The 16,738-nt window shown below is 45.4% G+C and overlaps 1 protein-coding gene across 4 annotated transcripts in view; it reads right to left on the reverse strand.

The window, feature by feature from the left end:
• Positions 1-5,294: 5,294 nt before the first annotated feature.
• The window catches only part of arid1ab (AT-rich interactive domain 1Ab), a 51,739-nt gene continuing 40,295 nt past the window's right edge, over positions 5,295-16,738 (reverse strand). For 2 of the 4 annotated variants that reach the window (XM_029442672.1, XM_029442671.1), the window contains exons 6-17: positions 15,576-15,721; positions 15,362-15,477; positions 14,858-15,067; positions 14,548-14,752; positions 12,233-12,365; positions 11,107-11,285; positions 10,895-11,024; positions 10,190-10,309; positions 9,947-10,043; positions 8,592-9,411; positions 7,712-7,842; positions 5,713-7,623 (exon numbers count right to left, since the gene is read on the reverse strand). In XM_029442672.1, coding sequence (XP_029298532.1) covers positions 5,713-7,623; positions 7,712-7,842; positions 8,592-9,411; positions 9,947-10,043; positions 10,190-10,309; positions 10,895-11,024; positions 11,107-11,285; positions 12,233-12,365; positions 14,548-14,752; positions 14,858-15,067; positions 15,362-15,477; positions 15,576-15,721 — 4,198 coding nt within the window. Of the gene's footprint in view, positions 7,624-7,711; positions 7,843-8,591; positions 9,412-9,946; positions 10,044-10,189; positions 10,310-10,894; positions 11,025-11,106; positions 11,286-12,232; positions 12,366-14,547; positions 14,753-14,857; positions 15,068-15,361; positions 15,478-15,575; positions 15,722-16,738 lie in introns of all 4 variants that reach the window. The other 2 variants (XM_029442673.1, XM_029442670.1) reach the window with 2 other exon arrangements.

The following is a 16,738-nucleotide window of genomic DNA, read 5'->3' on the forward strand; positions in this document are numbered from 1 at the left end:
TTGATGAAACACTTGTTTCAACTTGTTTTAACCCAACTGCGTGGAAGTGAAATAATAATCTTTGGAATAACCTTTCAAAATGAGGTTGATTCCTTATAATAATATTTAAATAATTATAATATGGTGGCAGTTTGTTTCAACTCTTCTGCATGAATCTCGCTGAACACCTGAACACACAACACTGTAGATGCCAAAATCACAAAATCACTTTTTAAACATTTAAAATGCATTTATTGTAATGGTGTAGTCGTGTACCGCAGACCAGGGACGTGCGGGCAGGGGGGAGTAAAAACAACAAATAACAATAAAAATAAATGTATATTTGTCCACTGGTCTGTGCTATAACTGCATGTTCTGTATGATTCCAATCATTTTGATCATTTTTATAGTCAAAATCGCTGAATGTGCGTATTCTCTGTTTCTCTGTTTGAAGATGCAAACTAGGTTGAGCGCATGCATTTGGCGCGTGCCTGTTGCTCTCTCTCTGTATGTCGCCAATATAATGTTTACAGACGCTTTTATTATGCGTCGTGACTTTCCACAGTCCAGTTAATGTATGTAATGTGTGTGTGTGTAACATATTTAGTCTCGCTGATGTGACATAAAGCCACAGTGAGAAGACACCAGGTGAGGCAGACAGAACTCTGCAGCACTGAAGAGGGCGCACGTGAGATGTGAAAACTAACCTGTAGTCAATGTTCATGCTGCTAAGATAATGGTGAACAAGCTTCTCAAAGAGTCAGTGCCTCCCCAGCCATGAACCTCCCCGCAGTCACTGCTGCGGACACCCTGTGCTGTGCTGCAGAGACCAGAAGAGGGCACCATGCCTTCAGAGAAGAACAAACTAAAGATTAAATGTATGTTGATGAAAGAAAATACATTTTTATAACAGTGCACGTGAACGAAAGCTGTAAAATCTAATAGTACATTTAATGTGGTGCATATGAACCTTTACTGCTATACACACATGTATACACACATGTATACACACACACATGTACACACACACACACACAATGTATTTAAGAGAAATGAGTGATCACTGACTGCAGCTTGTTCTGAAATCAATATTTGAGCATATGGATATTGACGACATTACACAACATGCTCTGACGGGGCTCTGGGAGGTTTGTCAGGTGCTTTGTTGATGCAATTATAACGGCTCAAGAATCTCTTTAGAGGAAAGTATTTGTGCGTTTACTGCCGGCTGCCATGATTGCTTGTCACGGCTCTTTTAAAAATATCCCTTGACAGACGTCTCCAGGCCTCAGCGAGCTTCAGGTGCTGCTGTGAATGCACAGAACCAATCAATGAAAGTGGAAGTTAATGGCACCTGTAGCTCTGACTCTCCACTTAGTATGGATCCTGAGTGCTGGACAGATGTGGCAGGTAGATTCTCACTAATCCTTTTCAGATTGAGCTGCAGATGCTCTTTCACAGCTCACACACTCGTCTTTCTCACCACTGGAACTGTACACAAGTCATAAAAGCATTTGTTCGCAGTTATATGTTTTCTTGTCCAATTAGTTCCACTTTTCTACTTCTTCTCTCGTGCAGATGTTCCCTGAAGAACGAACACTATCCAGCGTGAAGTCACAATGCACAGCTTTAATGCTCATCAAATTAGAAATATCTTTTGAGCGCCTGTAGTTTAAAGTTATTTATTATCATATGCACAACAATTACAGAGGTCATAAAAAAAATCTCCCTCCAACATATCCAAAAAGATAATCTAAGACATAAAACAGTGCAAGTTAAAATATAGGGCTAAAATAAAAACATAAATAAAAACTTTAAAAAAGTGATTTGAATGTGTTTTAAATGATAAACTTAATGTAGTAAATAATGAGCATAATGAGAAGTAATAAATAAATATATACAGAGAGAACAGGTAGTAAATGTACATATCACCTGGAGTGAGACTCAACAATTCAGCCTGATATTTAAAACATCCAGTGTGTCCTGCAGCGCTGCGACAACACCTGTCCTCTAGAGGGCGCACTAGTGCAGGGAATGAAAGCATGACTATGGAGAAGGTCTCACGTGGAGAACTTTAAGGAAGACTTCATCCCCACAAAAATGTGAATACTTTGGATTCTTGAAGAAAAGCCTCCACGGGGAACGAGACTTATGTTAACAAAACTTTATAAAAACACATCAGTCGGATGTTCAAACACATGCAGTTTCACCCAAAACCGTACTATTTAAAAACACTTCTGCATAAAATGATGAATCTGCACATCATGCAGAAGTGTTTTAGCGAAATGTTTGATAGTGTTGCTGTTTAACCTCATTCACTTCAATCCATCAAGACTTTTCTTTCTTCAAGACTTCAAGGTAACACAGGGAGAGTACTTCATTTACAAATGGTCACTCTGGCAGAGTTCCTTTAACGCCAGTGTTTGGAACACAATAATGTGATAAAGGACGTGAAACCAGGCCACAAAGCGTCTCCTGTCCCACATGATGAGACTCAAAACTGCTTCGGCTTCACCTTTCCTCCCGGATTCCAGAGGGACGCTCAAAATACTCCACAGACCTTGTTGTGAGCAGTTTCATGTAGGAACTACGAGTGATGCATGCTTTCCTTTTGCACAGAGATGCACCAGAAAGAAAATAGTCCCTGTATTTATATGTGAGCCCCCCAAGAGTGCCATGTAGTTCTTTATATTAGAGAGAAGGCCAATACCTCCAACATTACGCAACATTAAGCAGCACTACGGGTAAAATGTATTTTTGAATATGGGGTGAACTGTCCCTTTAATCTTTGCTTTCCTCTCTTCAGCCACACGAGGCTCCAGTCATGTGATCCTGAAACATCTCAACAACTATGGGATGGATTGCCATCAAAGTTAAAGCTTTTGTCGCCTTCAGGGTGAATTGTAAAAGCCAGAACTTGTGCAGCCAATGCCAAACATTCCCATGAGCCTCAGCTGCACTTTGCATTACGAGATAACGCAGACGGTAAACACTGCACCTGCTAAACATTAGCATGTTAGCATTTAGCTCAAAACACTGCCACAGCCTGAACATGTTGTTCTGCTCTTTAGCTCCTTCTCAAGTTTATGAATGAGCTGCTCAGCTTTCCTTCCGATCAGTCGTAGAGCATTTACACAAGTCAACGTGAGAAGGAAGTGAGGACTTTGCTTTGTTTTCACGTCTCTGTTACTAAAGAGATCTTGATCTCAGTTAAGCTTTATTTATTCAGGAAGTCTCACTAAGTAAAACCACATCAAGAGCTGGCAGCGAACAATTAGCGGGGGCCACATTCAGCTCATGGCTTCGGGTTTACGGAGGATATTTAGTCTCTATTGAGGAGCAGAATGGGAATAAATATTTCAACATTTTATTATGCAGTGTCCTGGGGTGAAATGGATGTTTTGTGCCTCCCAAATTAACATTGGTGAACACCAGAAGCATGGCAGACGTTTGATATAAACAGTAACACAAGCTGGTATCTCTCCATTTATATATTACAGTATACAGTATTTAAATTTACATCTTATTCTATTGTACATGTATATACTTTACTTGCACCATTATTTCTTTTATGTCTTCAGTATAATGTGTGTTGCGTTGTTGGATCGCTGTAGCTGTTATGCATATGACAATAAAGCCTTTAAATCTTTTAATAAAAAGGAGCTTCTGTCAGAATTAGATTCAATTTGGCAGCCGTTTCCATAATAATTAAGAAATTTAATGCAAAAATGTCAGAAAATACTGTTTTCAGCTTCTCAAATCTGCTTTTCTCCATTTAATATCATTTTAAAGTGAATTTCTTTCAGTTTAACTGACAACACAAGACTTTTAAATACATCACCTTGGAAACGGACATTTCTCACTATTTTCTGACATTTTAAAGACCAAACGATGAATCGTATAAATCTAGAAAATATGCGACAGATTAATCGATAATGAAAATACTTTAGTTGCAGCCCTGGTCACAATATCACAAATTAAATTCAGAGACAATGTTCAGGTGATCTGCATGCACGGAGCAGAATGTAAATATATATGTAAATATGAGCGTGTGTCATCGGGGTGAGGAAAACATGTCTGTGCGTTTAATAAGCACGGAGTGTGTTGTGTCCGTGTGTAAATATCAAAAGCGTCGGCAGAACACACTGCACGCCGCTTCAGATTGTCCCTGTGCAGATGAAGTGCGAGCCAAATGGAAAAATTCAGGACTTTATTTACTGCTGCCTCAACCAATGTATGAGGGGAATAATAAATAAATCCACAGCAAACGTCTTACGAAGATTTAATGTACATTTATTCTTAACACGTGGAACATATAGTATAAAGATTTCATACTGAATAAATGATATTCATTAAGCCAAAAAAAAGGAAAAAAAAGAGGAATTTACATCAAGTCTTTAGCTACATCATCTGAAATACAAATATGCAGAATCCGCATCACTGGAAAAAAAAATAAAAAAAAACAAAATTAAAAATGGTTTCTTCATCAAGGTCGAGTTTGTCATTTTATGAAGGAGCTCAAACGGAACCGCAGACATGATTTTTGTTATATTCTCTACACCCAGACCGGAGACAAACTTGAAGTTGTGTTTGTTGGGGAGGGGGGGAGGGGGGGAAGGAGGGGTGGCGGCGTTGGACAGCAGCTAAAAAACGCCCCCGGAGCGCGATGCGAGCAGGGTGAGGCGCCTAAGTAACGTAGAGGGGTAGGCGTCAAGTAATCACATGGCGTAACTTGATGCAGGGGGAAACTTGTAATCGTCAAAGATTAAAAATGGTGAAGAGCAACAGAAGTTGAGAAAGAGAGAGAAGTGTAATGTACAACATCATATATACACTGCAGCTTGGACTGCATCTAGAGTTGAGGACCAGTCCTAAAGAGGTGACTTTTTAATATAAGGGTCAAGTCATACAATCAAGGGACAAAGAGAAGAGGTCGGGGTGTTGTAGGTTCACCATACTTTGGGGGGAAAGCCGTTTTCTCTCTCGACATTAACTAAAACTGTTTTAAAAACTACAGTTTGCTGCCAAGCCAGCGTATCTCAGTGTGAAACAGTATTATTACAGTATGTTTACAGTTTTTAAGGTGTACAGTACAGAAAAAAGTCCTACAATCTACTGCACAGGCCTCCCATGACAGATGTCTGTTCACAGCCAATAATGTGGTTCCTGTAGGGCTGAGTGTATAGCATCCAAAGTTACAGCAATTATACCACACCACAGTCCGTGAGTCTATGTAGCCTCCAAACATGAACCATAATATTGTTTAGTCCGTGCACTCTTCCCCCTGCCGACCCCCCCCCCCCCCCTCCCCCCGAGGGAGAAAGCGAGCACATGTATCCCCCAAACTCACTGTAAACGAGACAGCAACTTTGGTTACAGTTTCTTCTTTTTTTTTTTTCTGGAGATTTTTCTTTTCATTAAAAAACAAGTCCTTTCCGCAGGGCAGCGCACTCTGTCCTATGCCTGGGTCCCAATCTGCTCTTCTTTGTCAGTATCTTTCCGTTTCAGACGTTTAAAATCCACAGCTACTTCATGATATTCCTTCCTTTAGTGAGAAGCAGGGGGTAGAAAGACAGTGGAATCCGAGGTGATTTTGCATAAATAAAAAAAGAAAAAGGACAGTCAGTTTTGCTCTTTTCACTCACACGCAACAGACACACGCACACAAAACAATAAGGGATTGGAGGGTGGGGGGGAACGGAGAGAGGCAGAGCTGAAACCTCCCCACGGCCGTCATGACTGGCCGATCAGAAAGAGTACGTCGCAGATCACTTGGGACACCAGAGCGTTCATAAGTGGGGACACCGAGATGTCCAGTAGCCGCGACTCGTACAAAGTGAACTCAGAGTGGTTTTCCTCCACCTTCGCCAGGGCGTGCAGGGCGAGGGCCGCCCGCCGCATCATGTCCACGCTGGTGGGCTCAAACTGAGGTCCTCCCTGCATCTGTAGCAGGGAGCTCTGGCTCTGCTGGTACTGTGTGGCAGCTAGGCTGTCCTCCAGGAAGCCTAGCAGGTTACCCACGCTGGCTTTCTGCATGGCGATAGACCGCGCCGCTAGGCTGTCGCCTTGCGCCAAGTTAGCCAATAGGACAACCGCCATTTCTCGGCAAACGGCCACCTTGCGTTCGCCGACCAAGCGCACCAGCGAGCCGTACAGCTTCTCCATGCGGCTGAACGGCGGCGTTGCCAGAATGAGGTCGACGTTGTTGTCCTGGATGCTGAGCTTGCTGAGGGTCTCGAGGACCAGTCTCTGGGGGGAAAGTGAGCCGTGGGGCCCCAGCGTGGGGAAGGGGTCCAGGGCCTCCGCTGAGGGGCAGACGGCCCAGTGGAGCAGGCCGTCCAGCAGCGGCAGGCATATGCTCTCTGGATAGATAGAAAGGTCCAGCTGGCCCGAGATGTTCGCCAGAGTCACCAGGCAGTTCTCCCGTAACACCTCGAGGCAGTCCCACCACCACTCATCTCTCTCGCAGCTCACGCCTTCATCCTCCTCCTCCTCCTTCTCGTAGGTGACCGGGGCCTGTTTGCGCTCAGGATGCCTGTGGTGGAGCAGCACCAGGCGGCCCAGCAGCAGCAGCAGGCCGGGGTGTTTCGACATCTCCAGGTCGTTGCCGGGGACGAAGGAGAGGCTGCGCACTATGTTGGACACGCAGATGCAGCGCCGGGATAGCGAGTCCTGCCAGTCCGACAGAGTGCTGAGCGGCGTCTCGTCCTTGCTGTGAGGCTCGTCCTCCAAGATCTTGATGTTGCGTCGGCTCTGGAGGTCAGGGTTGATGCTGAACAGGTACTTGCCGTTCTCCTTCTGCTCTTCCGCGCCACCACGGACAACCTCCTCCGTGACCGACCCCGGGCGGGCAGATAGTACATCGTCGATGGTGGCAGTGACTGGTGCACCGATGGGAAGAGGAGGAGGGGTCTTCTCTGCCGGAGACTTCTGAGGTTCAGAGGACGGGGGCTGCTGCCGAGGCTTCTCCTCCCCGTTGGACTTGGATTTCTCTGGGTTTTCTGTCACAGTCTCGGTCACCTGGACCTTCTTAAGGCTCTCGGTGGCCGTCGGCTTGCGTTTCCGCTGCTTGAGAAGCTCCATCCGGCTCTCAAAGTGGGTCTGGATGTGCTCGGTGGTGTCGCCGCCGCCGATGCTCCAGTGTGTCAGGCCGCTGTCGAAGCTCTGCCGCTGCCCAAGCTTGGACGTGTGGTTCAGCAGGAAGGGATTCTTCTTCCGCACCACCTTGATGGGGAGTTTGTCAAACTTGCTCGCCTGCTTGGGCTTCTCCGAGTGGATGTTGGCGTCTTGGGAGGCCCCTGAGGTATTGGGTTCCTTGATAGAAGACTCCCTTTCCTTCTCCTCTTCCTCGTCCTCTGAAGACGTGTGTTTGTGTGAGCTGTCCTCCTCCTGTTTCACCTGCACCAGTAAGGTGTCGAGATTGGCTTTTGTCTCCTCCGCCTCATCGTCCTCCTCATCGTCCTCGTCCATGTCCATGCTATCGCCCTCTGGCATGGGAATTTCGTCGACAAGATCCTCAGCGGCGTTGGGGTCTATGAGGGTGCGCTGGCCGGGGTCTCCTACTTCGTACTCCTTTAAGATGCCAAAGATCTCGATGAGGCAGCGTCTGAAGTACTCCACCACCAGCTCCAGGAAGCCAGGCAGCTGAAAAACCAAAACAATCCTGTAAACTCGCACACTATGAGAGAATCTGTGAATATAAATGTAACAGGTGTAGGTTTGTGGAACTTACCTGGCATAAGTTAAAAGTAGAAATGCTATTGTCGTCATACAGTAAAATGTTAATGGTGTCCAAGGCCCAGGTGCTTTCAGCCAGCAAGCCTGACTTTAGGGACATCATCACTCTCCAAGCCTCCGGAGTGCCTGTGAAAAAAGACAAAAACTGAATGAGCCTCTTAAAGCTGTAGAAATCTTTTACTCAAGGTGCCTCATTAGTTTAAATATAATACCCATTTGTATTTTGCGGGCAGAATTATGAAGGAAAGTGCGTCCTCGTATGACCCAAACGCTGTCTGGAGGACACACTCGTGGTCGGCGTCTGTTGCCAACCTTTCATTGATGTTTTTCACATTTCATGGGCGATTCTAACACTTTGTTTCCCGCCCTAATTTTAACTTCTTCATACAGTGGCAGCATCGGGCTCCCTCTGGCTTCAGAAACATATTCTCCATGTTTCTACGTCAGGTTTAACTTCCACCTGTCGCAGAATTGAGAAAGTCTAAACTGTTAAGACGCTGGTAGAGTAGCATGAAACATATCTTCATGATGTGCTTCAGTAAGTTTTGACCGGGGTGGAAAACATTCTGTTCTCCTGCCGAGCAAAAAACTAATAAATCCCGACGACCCAATTTATTATTTGCAGTTAACACAACAGTAGAGCAGTCGTTTTAAGAACTAAACAATTGTATCGAAGACAATTACAAACCTTGTTTAATACCTTTTTAGGCGTACATTTCAGACAATTTAATTTAAGACTTTATAAAGGACCCGCGGAAATCCTTAATAAAATTGAATCGACTCAATAAGCTGTTTTTCATACTGCTAACACTGCAGGTACTAACTCTATAATGGAAATAGTGAGTGAGGCATGAAATAAAATAAAGCTTCCGTACCAATTTCTTTCACGGTGAGCCGTCTGCGGGACTTGAGGTGGGGTTGGGAGGCCTCCACGGAGCCAGGAGGGAAGGCCACATCTCGCCTGATCATGGGCTGCTGCACGGGGGCCTGGCCAATGTGGGAGGCGGGAATCGGGGGTCCGGCTTTCTGCACCTTAATGCCCGGGTGCATGTAGGGAGACTTACTGGGCGACGTCCTGCTTTCCATGGGCCGGGGCATCGGCGTGGGGCTCGACACTTGAGAAATGTGGTTCTGGGAAGTCTGGTAGGTGGATGGCAGGGGTCGGGTCATGGGGGGTCCAGAACCACCGGGGCCAAAAGGGGGCTGCCGCTGGTTGACGTGGCCGGACCACTGACCCTCGTGGTTCATGCGCTGGTCTGCCGGCATCATTTCCTCAGAGCGGTTCATGCCGTGGTAGCCGGGGCCCTGGCCTGGTCCAGGAGGGCCCTGTCGGTTGGGATAGTTGGGGTAGCCCATCTCGTTGCGGCCCTGCCACATTGGCCCCTGGGGCCCATCGGGACCCGAGGGCATGGGGTTCGCCATCATCTGTGGAGGCATCGGGGACTGGGAGTTGGGGCCTGCAGATGACGGTACTCGGTCCCGGCCGAAGGGAAAGGGGAACTGGTTCTGTGGGCCAGGTGGTCTGCGCTCCCCTCCAGGGTATGCGTTATACTGGTTATACATGTCCTGTTGGCCCTGCGGCCCCGAGGCCTGGGGGCCCGGCTGCTGCTGACCACTGTAGGGGACGTTGTACATTTCTCCCTCATGGCGCTTGGCAGGAGGACCGTACCCTCCATCCACGGGGCGCTTGTAGTTCTGTCAGAAGACGACAATCAGCATCATAATTAACAATCGCGAACAACAATAACAATAAATATTCAAACTATATCATCTATTCAACTCATCAGTTGTACATGTTAATAACACCTCTATCATTATGCTTAATAACTTCATTACTTAATGCCATCCTCAACATATTCTGTAAAATTAATCAATTATACATTTTCATGATCTGCTTGGAGTCTTGTTATTTGATATTTAGATTTGTCACATTTGCATCGTCTAATTATCTTGATTTTTATTAAATGTTTTGTCTAGCTGTGTTTATATTGTGTTATTGTCTTTGAAGACCCCCTTGAAAGCAGATGGTACCTCCCAAGAGCTTATGCCTAATAAAGGATTTCCAACTAATTGCGTATCTTTATACACGAATAAAATAATTATGGCTTGCATATGTTCGATAGGACGCCAGCACAGAGAGGGAAGTGTACATGTAACCCGTATAATAATAATAAAAAGAGGAATCAAGTTGTGATAAGAGCACTGCGAAGGCCGAACAAAATGTTCTCACCGGTTGCTGCTGTGGATACATTCCTGGCTGTTGATTTGGGTACGGGCCACCAGGGGGAGCTCCTTGGCCAGGGTACTGATTGGTGTAAGACTCATGCCTGAAAACAATAACAAAAGTTCACACCTTTACATTTTAACATTTCTTCTTCGCAGTTAATTACAGAGTTTTAGTATGAAACTAACGCTCCAGTCTTTTAAAACCAACCGTATTTATCCTGTACAGCCCAATGTTAGTGGTACTGACCGTTGCTGTGGTGGAGGACGGCTGGGCGAGTACATCCCCGTCTCTGCTCCTGAAGGCATCATGTTGGGCTGAGGAGCTCCGGGTCCCATGCTGCCTTCAGGGCCCATGCCTGGTTCCGGTCTGTAAACCCAACAAACAACACTCTGGTCATTTGACTTAACTGGCTCCTGGTGACCCTTCTATGTTTTACAGAAGTCCCGAACACCAGGCACTTTTAGCGGATAAATAAATGGATGGATAAATTATAGACAAATTAATCATTAATCAACTAGAAGTGAACACAGGATCAGATGTTAGACTTCTTGGAGTTTCATCATGGTGAGAAGATGACAAGGCTGTCAGTCAAACATCGACCCAAGAAGTATTATTAGTTGATCATTCACTTTGCCACTCAAAGGCTACCAGCAGCTTTAAAGGTGGAAGGATTTCTTGCATGTTTCTCAATGCACGAGTTGACGACGTAAGCTTCAGTAATGTTTATACACGTGTATGAATTTCCCAGATATTACGAACTGCAAATATTTTATTTCCTGGAGAAACGCCTGACAAAGCGCTGTGGAACAGAAGAAGTGCAGAAACAGCATTCTAGCTCCAACAAATTTAAGATTTATATTTGTTTATTCCTTATCCCCATTTCTCATATGTCTCTGCATTAACTCATCCTACACGCTCGGAGCAGTGGGCAGCCGCAGAAAGTTTGTTTACCTTCGGTCATATCCGTAAGGGTACTGTGGTCTCTGGCCCATCTGCATGTTGCCCATCGGGCCTGGTGGGCCTCTGTTGTACTGCTCTCCCATCCCACTGTTGGGGCCTGGCTGCATGAACTGCTCTCCAGCTTAAAAAAAAAGACAGATTGTTAAGTTTCAACTCTGATTTTTTGACAGTATCTGATTTTTGCTGCTTTGGCTGTCGCTCACCTTTCCTCATGCCACCGAAGGGGTCCTGTTTGGACTCGTAGGGGCCCATTCGAGCGATCATCTCTGGGCCGCCCATCCCCGGCTGGAAGCCCTGCGAGTTGGGAGTCAGGGCGTTCCTTCTGGAAAACGCCGGGTCTCCTCCGTCAGCAAAGGGGTCCTGCAGATTAACACTACTACTCCTAACGGAAGACAGAAGGCTCGTTAGGGAAATATAGAAATGTTTACGCTTCATATACATTATTCAAAATTCTAATTAATTCTTGTTATAAAAAGGTTTTAGTCTCTACCAACTGTTCTTTGGCCTATAAAGAATTTCCAAACCCATCTGTAGATTTTAAGACATTAAAAATAAGTTTTCAGGAAAGATTCATATGACTTTACTTTATATTATATATAGTAGTATTTATTATTATTAATACTATGTTTTTATTATTATTATTAATGTAATACTATGTTTTTATTATTAAATGTATTATTATTATTAATATTATTATTAATACTATGTTTTTATTATTATTATTATTATTATTATTATTATTAATTTAATACTATGTTTTTATTATTATTATTATTATTAATTTAATACTATGTTTTTATTATTATTATTAATTTAATACTATGTTTTTATTATTATTATTAATTTAATACTATGTTTTTATTATTAAATGTATTATTAATATTATTATCAATACTATGTTTTTATTATTATTATTATTATTATTAATTTAATACTATGTTTTTATTATTATTAATTTAATACTATGTTTTTATTATTAAATGTATTATTATTATTATTATTATTAATTTAATACTATGTTTTTATTATTAAATGTATTATTATTATTATAATTATTTATTTATATATTTGTGTTCGAACACAATGTTTCTCTAAAAATGTTTTTATACTTTCTTCCGTATTATACTTCTCTTAAACACGTATTAACAGGCTGGTTGCTTGTGTGTGTATCTTAACACCTTACCATTACACAACTTTTTCCTGTTTGTTGTATTTTATTTCCTGCTGCACTGATCCAATTCCGCCACAGGGATCACTTTCATTTCATTGTGATGACTCCTGATATTGCTAACATCATAGAAACACGATATCGTTGCTTCTAACTCGTACCTGACGCCAGGCATTGGAGGCATTTGCGTGTGCGGGGTGGAGGCTGGGGTGGGGGGCTTCAGGTCTCCCCCCTCTGCCATGGAGCTACTGGTGGACTGAGGAGTCTGGGGTCCTTGCAGGGATCCAGAACCAGCTGCAAAAACAAGGATACACACACTGAGTGCTTGTAAAAAGGACAAAAAGTCATCTCGGTTTGAAATATTCAAAAGATTCTAGAGGATTCAAAGAACATCCTTCACTCCAGGAATAAAAGTCAATAGTGGAAAGGCTGAGCACTGCTGGGGGCTTTCAGGGAACACATGCTGCTTTTGGCAATCCTAAATCCCATTAAGAAATTCCTGAGCGCTGCACAGAGGATACACAAGTTTGAGTCAAGCTGACTGGCTTTTCAGTGCACAGCCAGCGAAAATGTTGAATCTTCCAGCTCATCACAGCATGCAAACCCCCCCCCCCCCCCCCCCACCACCCACCACCCCCACCCTCACCCTCCTCCTCTTCAACCACCGACAGGCTTTTGGAGTCGCCAGGAAACAATGATCTAAACCTTGACTCTGACAGATTACTGCCTGACCTGTAGAGACAGCGAGTCGTGTGTGTGTGCGCGTGTGTGTAGGAGAGTGAGTGATTGCTCGTCAGTGTGTGACATAGTAGCGCTCATCCTCAACTTTCAGCTCTCACTATTAGCACGCCAGTCTGATGACTCACAGGTTCCCATTCATTAAACTGGCACACACACCGGGGTCAGTGGCAGGTCACATTTATTCACATTTTCTCACATCACCCTCTCGCCTCTCTAGCTCTCACACACTCTCTCTCTCTCTCTCTCTCTCTCTCTCTCTCTCTCACACACACACACACACACTAACCCGGCTCCTCCCCCCTCCTCCTCCCTCTGGGCAGGGATTTCCCTCTACTAAAGATGTAGGGGGGAAAGGGGAGGGGGAGGATCTCGTGAGGATGGAAAAAAACAGCATGGAGTCAGAGAGAGAGAGAATGACTTTTATACACACACACACACACACACACACACACACACACACACACACACACACACACACACACACACACACACACACACACACACACACACACTTCTTCCCCCCATTCATCATTTCTGGCTCAGCACTAATCTCCAGGGAGTGTTGCCTTGCCTCTGTAGCCCTGGGCCAAGACACCAGGCAGCGAGGACGCGCCACTGACGGGGCATTGCTATCGCCAAATCACCTCACGCCCCCCCCCCCCACACCCACACACACCCTCCTCCCCAGCTCTTCCTTCGTACTAACTAGAGGGCTGATGCCAGCTGACAAGCACCCTGATGTCTCCTGTAACAACTCCCCGGCGCTGACTCAGTGCCCCGTGTCTGACAGCGTGGGTCTGGGCCAGACTGGAGCAGCACGTGGTCGCTCCTGGTGTGGCTGCTCCTGGCAGCTAAAAGCGGAGTCCCTCCAAAACAAACAGCTTCCAGGCGACACGTCGTCCCCTAACCCCCCCTCCTTAACCTCTGACTGACTGCCAGTTCAGACACACAGACTTTTTTTACCCAACATTCAGAGTTCATTGGCAGATCTGGCACGCTGGTGGAATCACAGTTCGCACAAAAAAACAAAAAAAACACAGTCGGAAAGGACGAGCCTTTCGGCATGTCCTGTGCAAATGCCAAGTAGTATTCCCCCAAGAGACGTGTTCGTGGAACCGTCCAGAGGACTTACAGCTACGCCGGCGTCATTTTACAACTCCTCCAATGTACAACACAACAGCAGTGATTTATGGAGGATGGCAGCGGCGTACAGAAGATGACGAACGACGGTCTAAGATCAGCTTTTAACACCGCAATTAATAGGATACAATAAAATACACTAGTTTATAGGGCAGATGATGTGAGGCAAATAGAGCAAGGAGGATGTGATGAATTGCATGGAAAGCATGCTGCACCCCAGGGAGAGAGGGGAACACTTTCTTAAACTTCAGATTCAAAGGACTTTCCAGACCCAACACGGTTTAGTTTGAGACATGGATTGAGGGTCACACTTACAACACTGAGCATTTTATAATGAGAACTATGAGGCTTTATGGAAACAACAATTAAAAAGAATGAGAGGCTTGAATGTGTGTTACAGCAAAACAACATATTGTGCAAAATACTTATTTGCTGGATGAAAAGCAGTAAAAAGAACACTTTCAATGACCCACGTCTATTTATGTCTAAAAACTGTCAAAGGCTTGATTTGTTTTCCTCAAATTCACAAACCTTCAAGGATGTCAAGGAGCCGTGGGAACCACTGGATGTAATCAGAGGGGAACATGATGCTCACCTGGGCTGGGAGGCTGGACCTTGGGCTGGTTCTTTTTGCTGTCTGTGTTGAAGAAGTCCGCGGGCGGGTCCTCGCCGCGCTCGATCTTGCACTCGAAGGCGTACAAACACTGGATGTACTGTTTCTTCAGCGAACTGGCCGCGCTGCTCGACGTGCCCACGTTCAGGTTGGTGGCCAGCTCCCTCCACTTCTTGTTCTTGTTCACCTGGTGGGCGAGAGAGAGAGAGAGAGAGAGGAAGGAGTGGGCTCAGAGAAGCTGCACACAACAGGAATTACAACACCGCTAATCTGAGATATTCAGGTGGAATACCTGCGTGAGGCCGCCGATCTCTTTGACGGACACGTAGAGTCTGAAGAGGTCGAGAGGTTTGCGTCCCACTGCAGGCAGGTTGTTCATGCCCATGGCCTTCTCCTCAGCGAAGGCCAGGAATCGATCCACCCACATCTTCCTCTCCGGCTCAGGGCCGAGCTCGTACAGACGAGTGATCTTCTCGTTAGTGATGGTGGAAGAGCTCGACTTCTGTAGGAAGGGTGACGGGAAGTTGTGAGATTAGGAAAAGCTCTAATGAGCAACAAGTAGGGCTGCAACTAACAAGAGAGACCTAATACAGAGTCACATAGTAGCCTGCTCCGCAGTGCAGTACAGCAGCAGCCATGGGTACGGCAACAAAAACAAAAACGCATTACAAAGCAGGAAATCTCCATATTTGAGAGGCTGAAAAAAGCCTTAAACTTTAAATCAAATATGAAAGAAGTTCGATTATTTTTACGTAGATCGATGTAGCAACGAGAATTTCATCATGTGGATTTCTACCTTTTTGGATTCAGGCTTGGGAGTCCCCTCCACTTTGTTGTTTATCTTCGGGGTGGGGTTCATTTTCTCCATGGCAAACTCCGCACTGGGAGCCATTCCTGGGATTTTGGGGGTAACAAGAGGAAGAATAAAAACCATTAATACCAGTCTACACCAGCTGTCCACGGACACAGTAACACAACCTCTGGATCACAGCTTCAGTGCTTTTACTCACCAGGTGTGTTGTTGGCCATGTTTGCAGCCATAGGGTACGGCCCGGGCCCTCCCTGGTTCATCATCCCGTGCATGCTGTTCATGGCAGGGCCGTACGGAGAGCCTGTTCCCATCATGCCCTGGGACATGTTAGGGTAACCAGGGGGCCTAGAGAAGAGAACGCTTGCTTAGAAACTCCTCGAAACATCAGAATAATAATCCTGCATGCCTTTCTGTAACAAACCTACGCCTTTTTCTCATCTCGTGTTTGCTGGGTTTCGCTTATTCTGTAGGAAACATCAATTTGCGTCACGTGACTCCAGCAATTGCCGAGCCCACGAGTGTGTCTGTAGGCTGAGCTGGCACCCTCGCTGGGGAAATATGTGATTCACTGATCTCGGAGACCATCTCCTGCTTTCTCACTCTCTCCACCTCTTTTCCCTTTTCTCTCATAGATAAGTGTTTGGTCTACTGCCATCCAGTCTGCGGCACACTCAGGCACCAACACACACAACACACCGGCTTGCACGTGGGAAGAACCAAACATTTTCATGGTCACACACAACCTGCACACTCGAGCAAGGACACACACACGGCTCCAGAGTCTTCATGCAAAGCGAGTTGACCCTCGCCTGAGACACTAAGGTCACATACACACTGACATGTTTACGCAGAGCGCCCACACTAAAACTCTGCATTTTCGCAACCCCGAAAGCAGAAGATGTTTCAAAACGTCGCTGACCTCGTTTTAGTTTGAAAACTCCGGGATTGTGTTTTAGTCTGGACGGGCGGAAACGAAGCTTTTGAAAACGATGACGCAGACACTTACTTCTGCTTCCTGATTGGGTGTTATCAGTAACGATGTGTCCTTCCCTGATCACGGCCCTATCACGTTACCATGTGCTGCAGTCATCCTCGACTACCTGTGGTTCATTCAACATGGATAACGAATTACAGGCGTTGCTTGACCTTGTTGTCTGAAGTTAAAGTCTAAAAAACTGCTTAAATACGCAGGAGGAAAGCTACTGTTTCTGCGATTTGTGACAATTCCCGTGTCCAGCGGCGTTATCAGGACACTGGAAGGTGCGGTTTGCAGCTTTGAGAACATAAACACGGAGGACTTTCCTTTTGTGACGTTCACAAAGAAACGGTAAACAAACAAAGCATAACTACTGCTCTCCAGTC

This window comes from Cottoperca gobio, chromosome 11 (assembly GCF_900634415.1).
Source record: "Cottoperca gobio chromosome 11, fCotGob3.1, whole genome shotgun sequence".
NCBI lineage: Eukaryota > Metazoa > Chordata > Actinopteri > Perciformes > Bovichtidae > Cottoperca > Cottoperca gobio.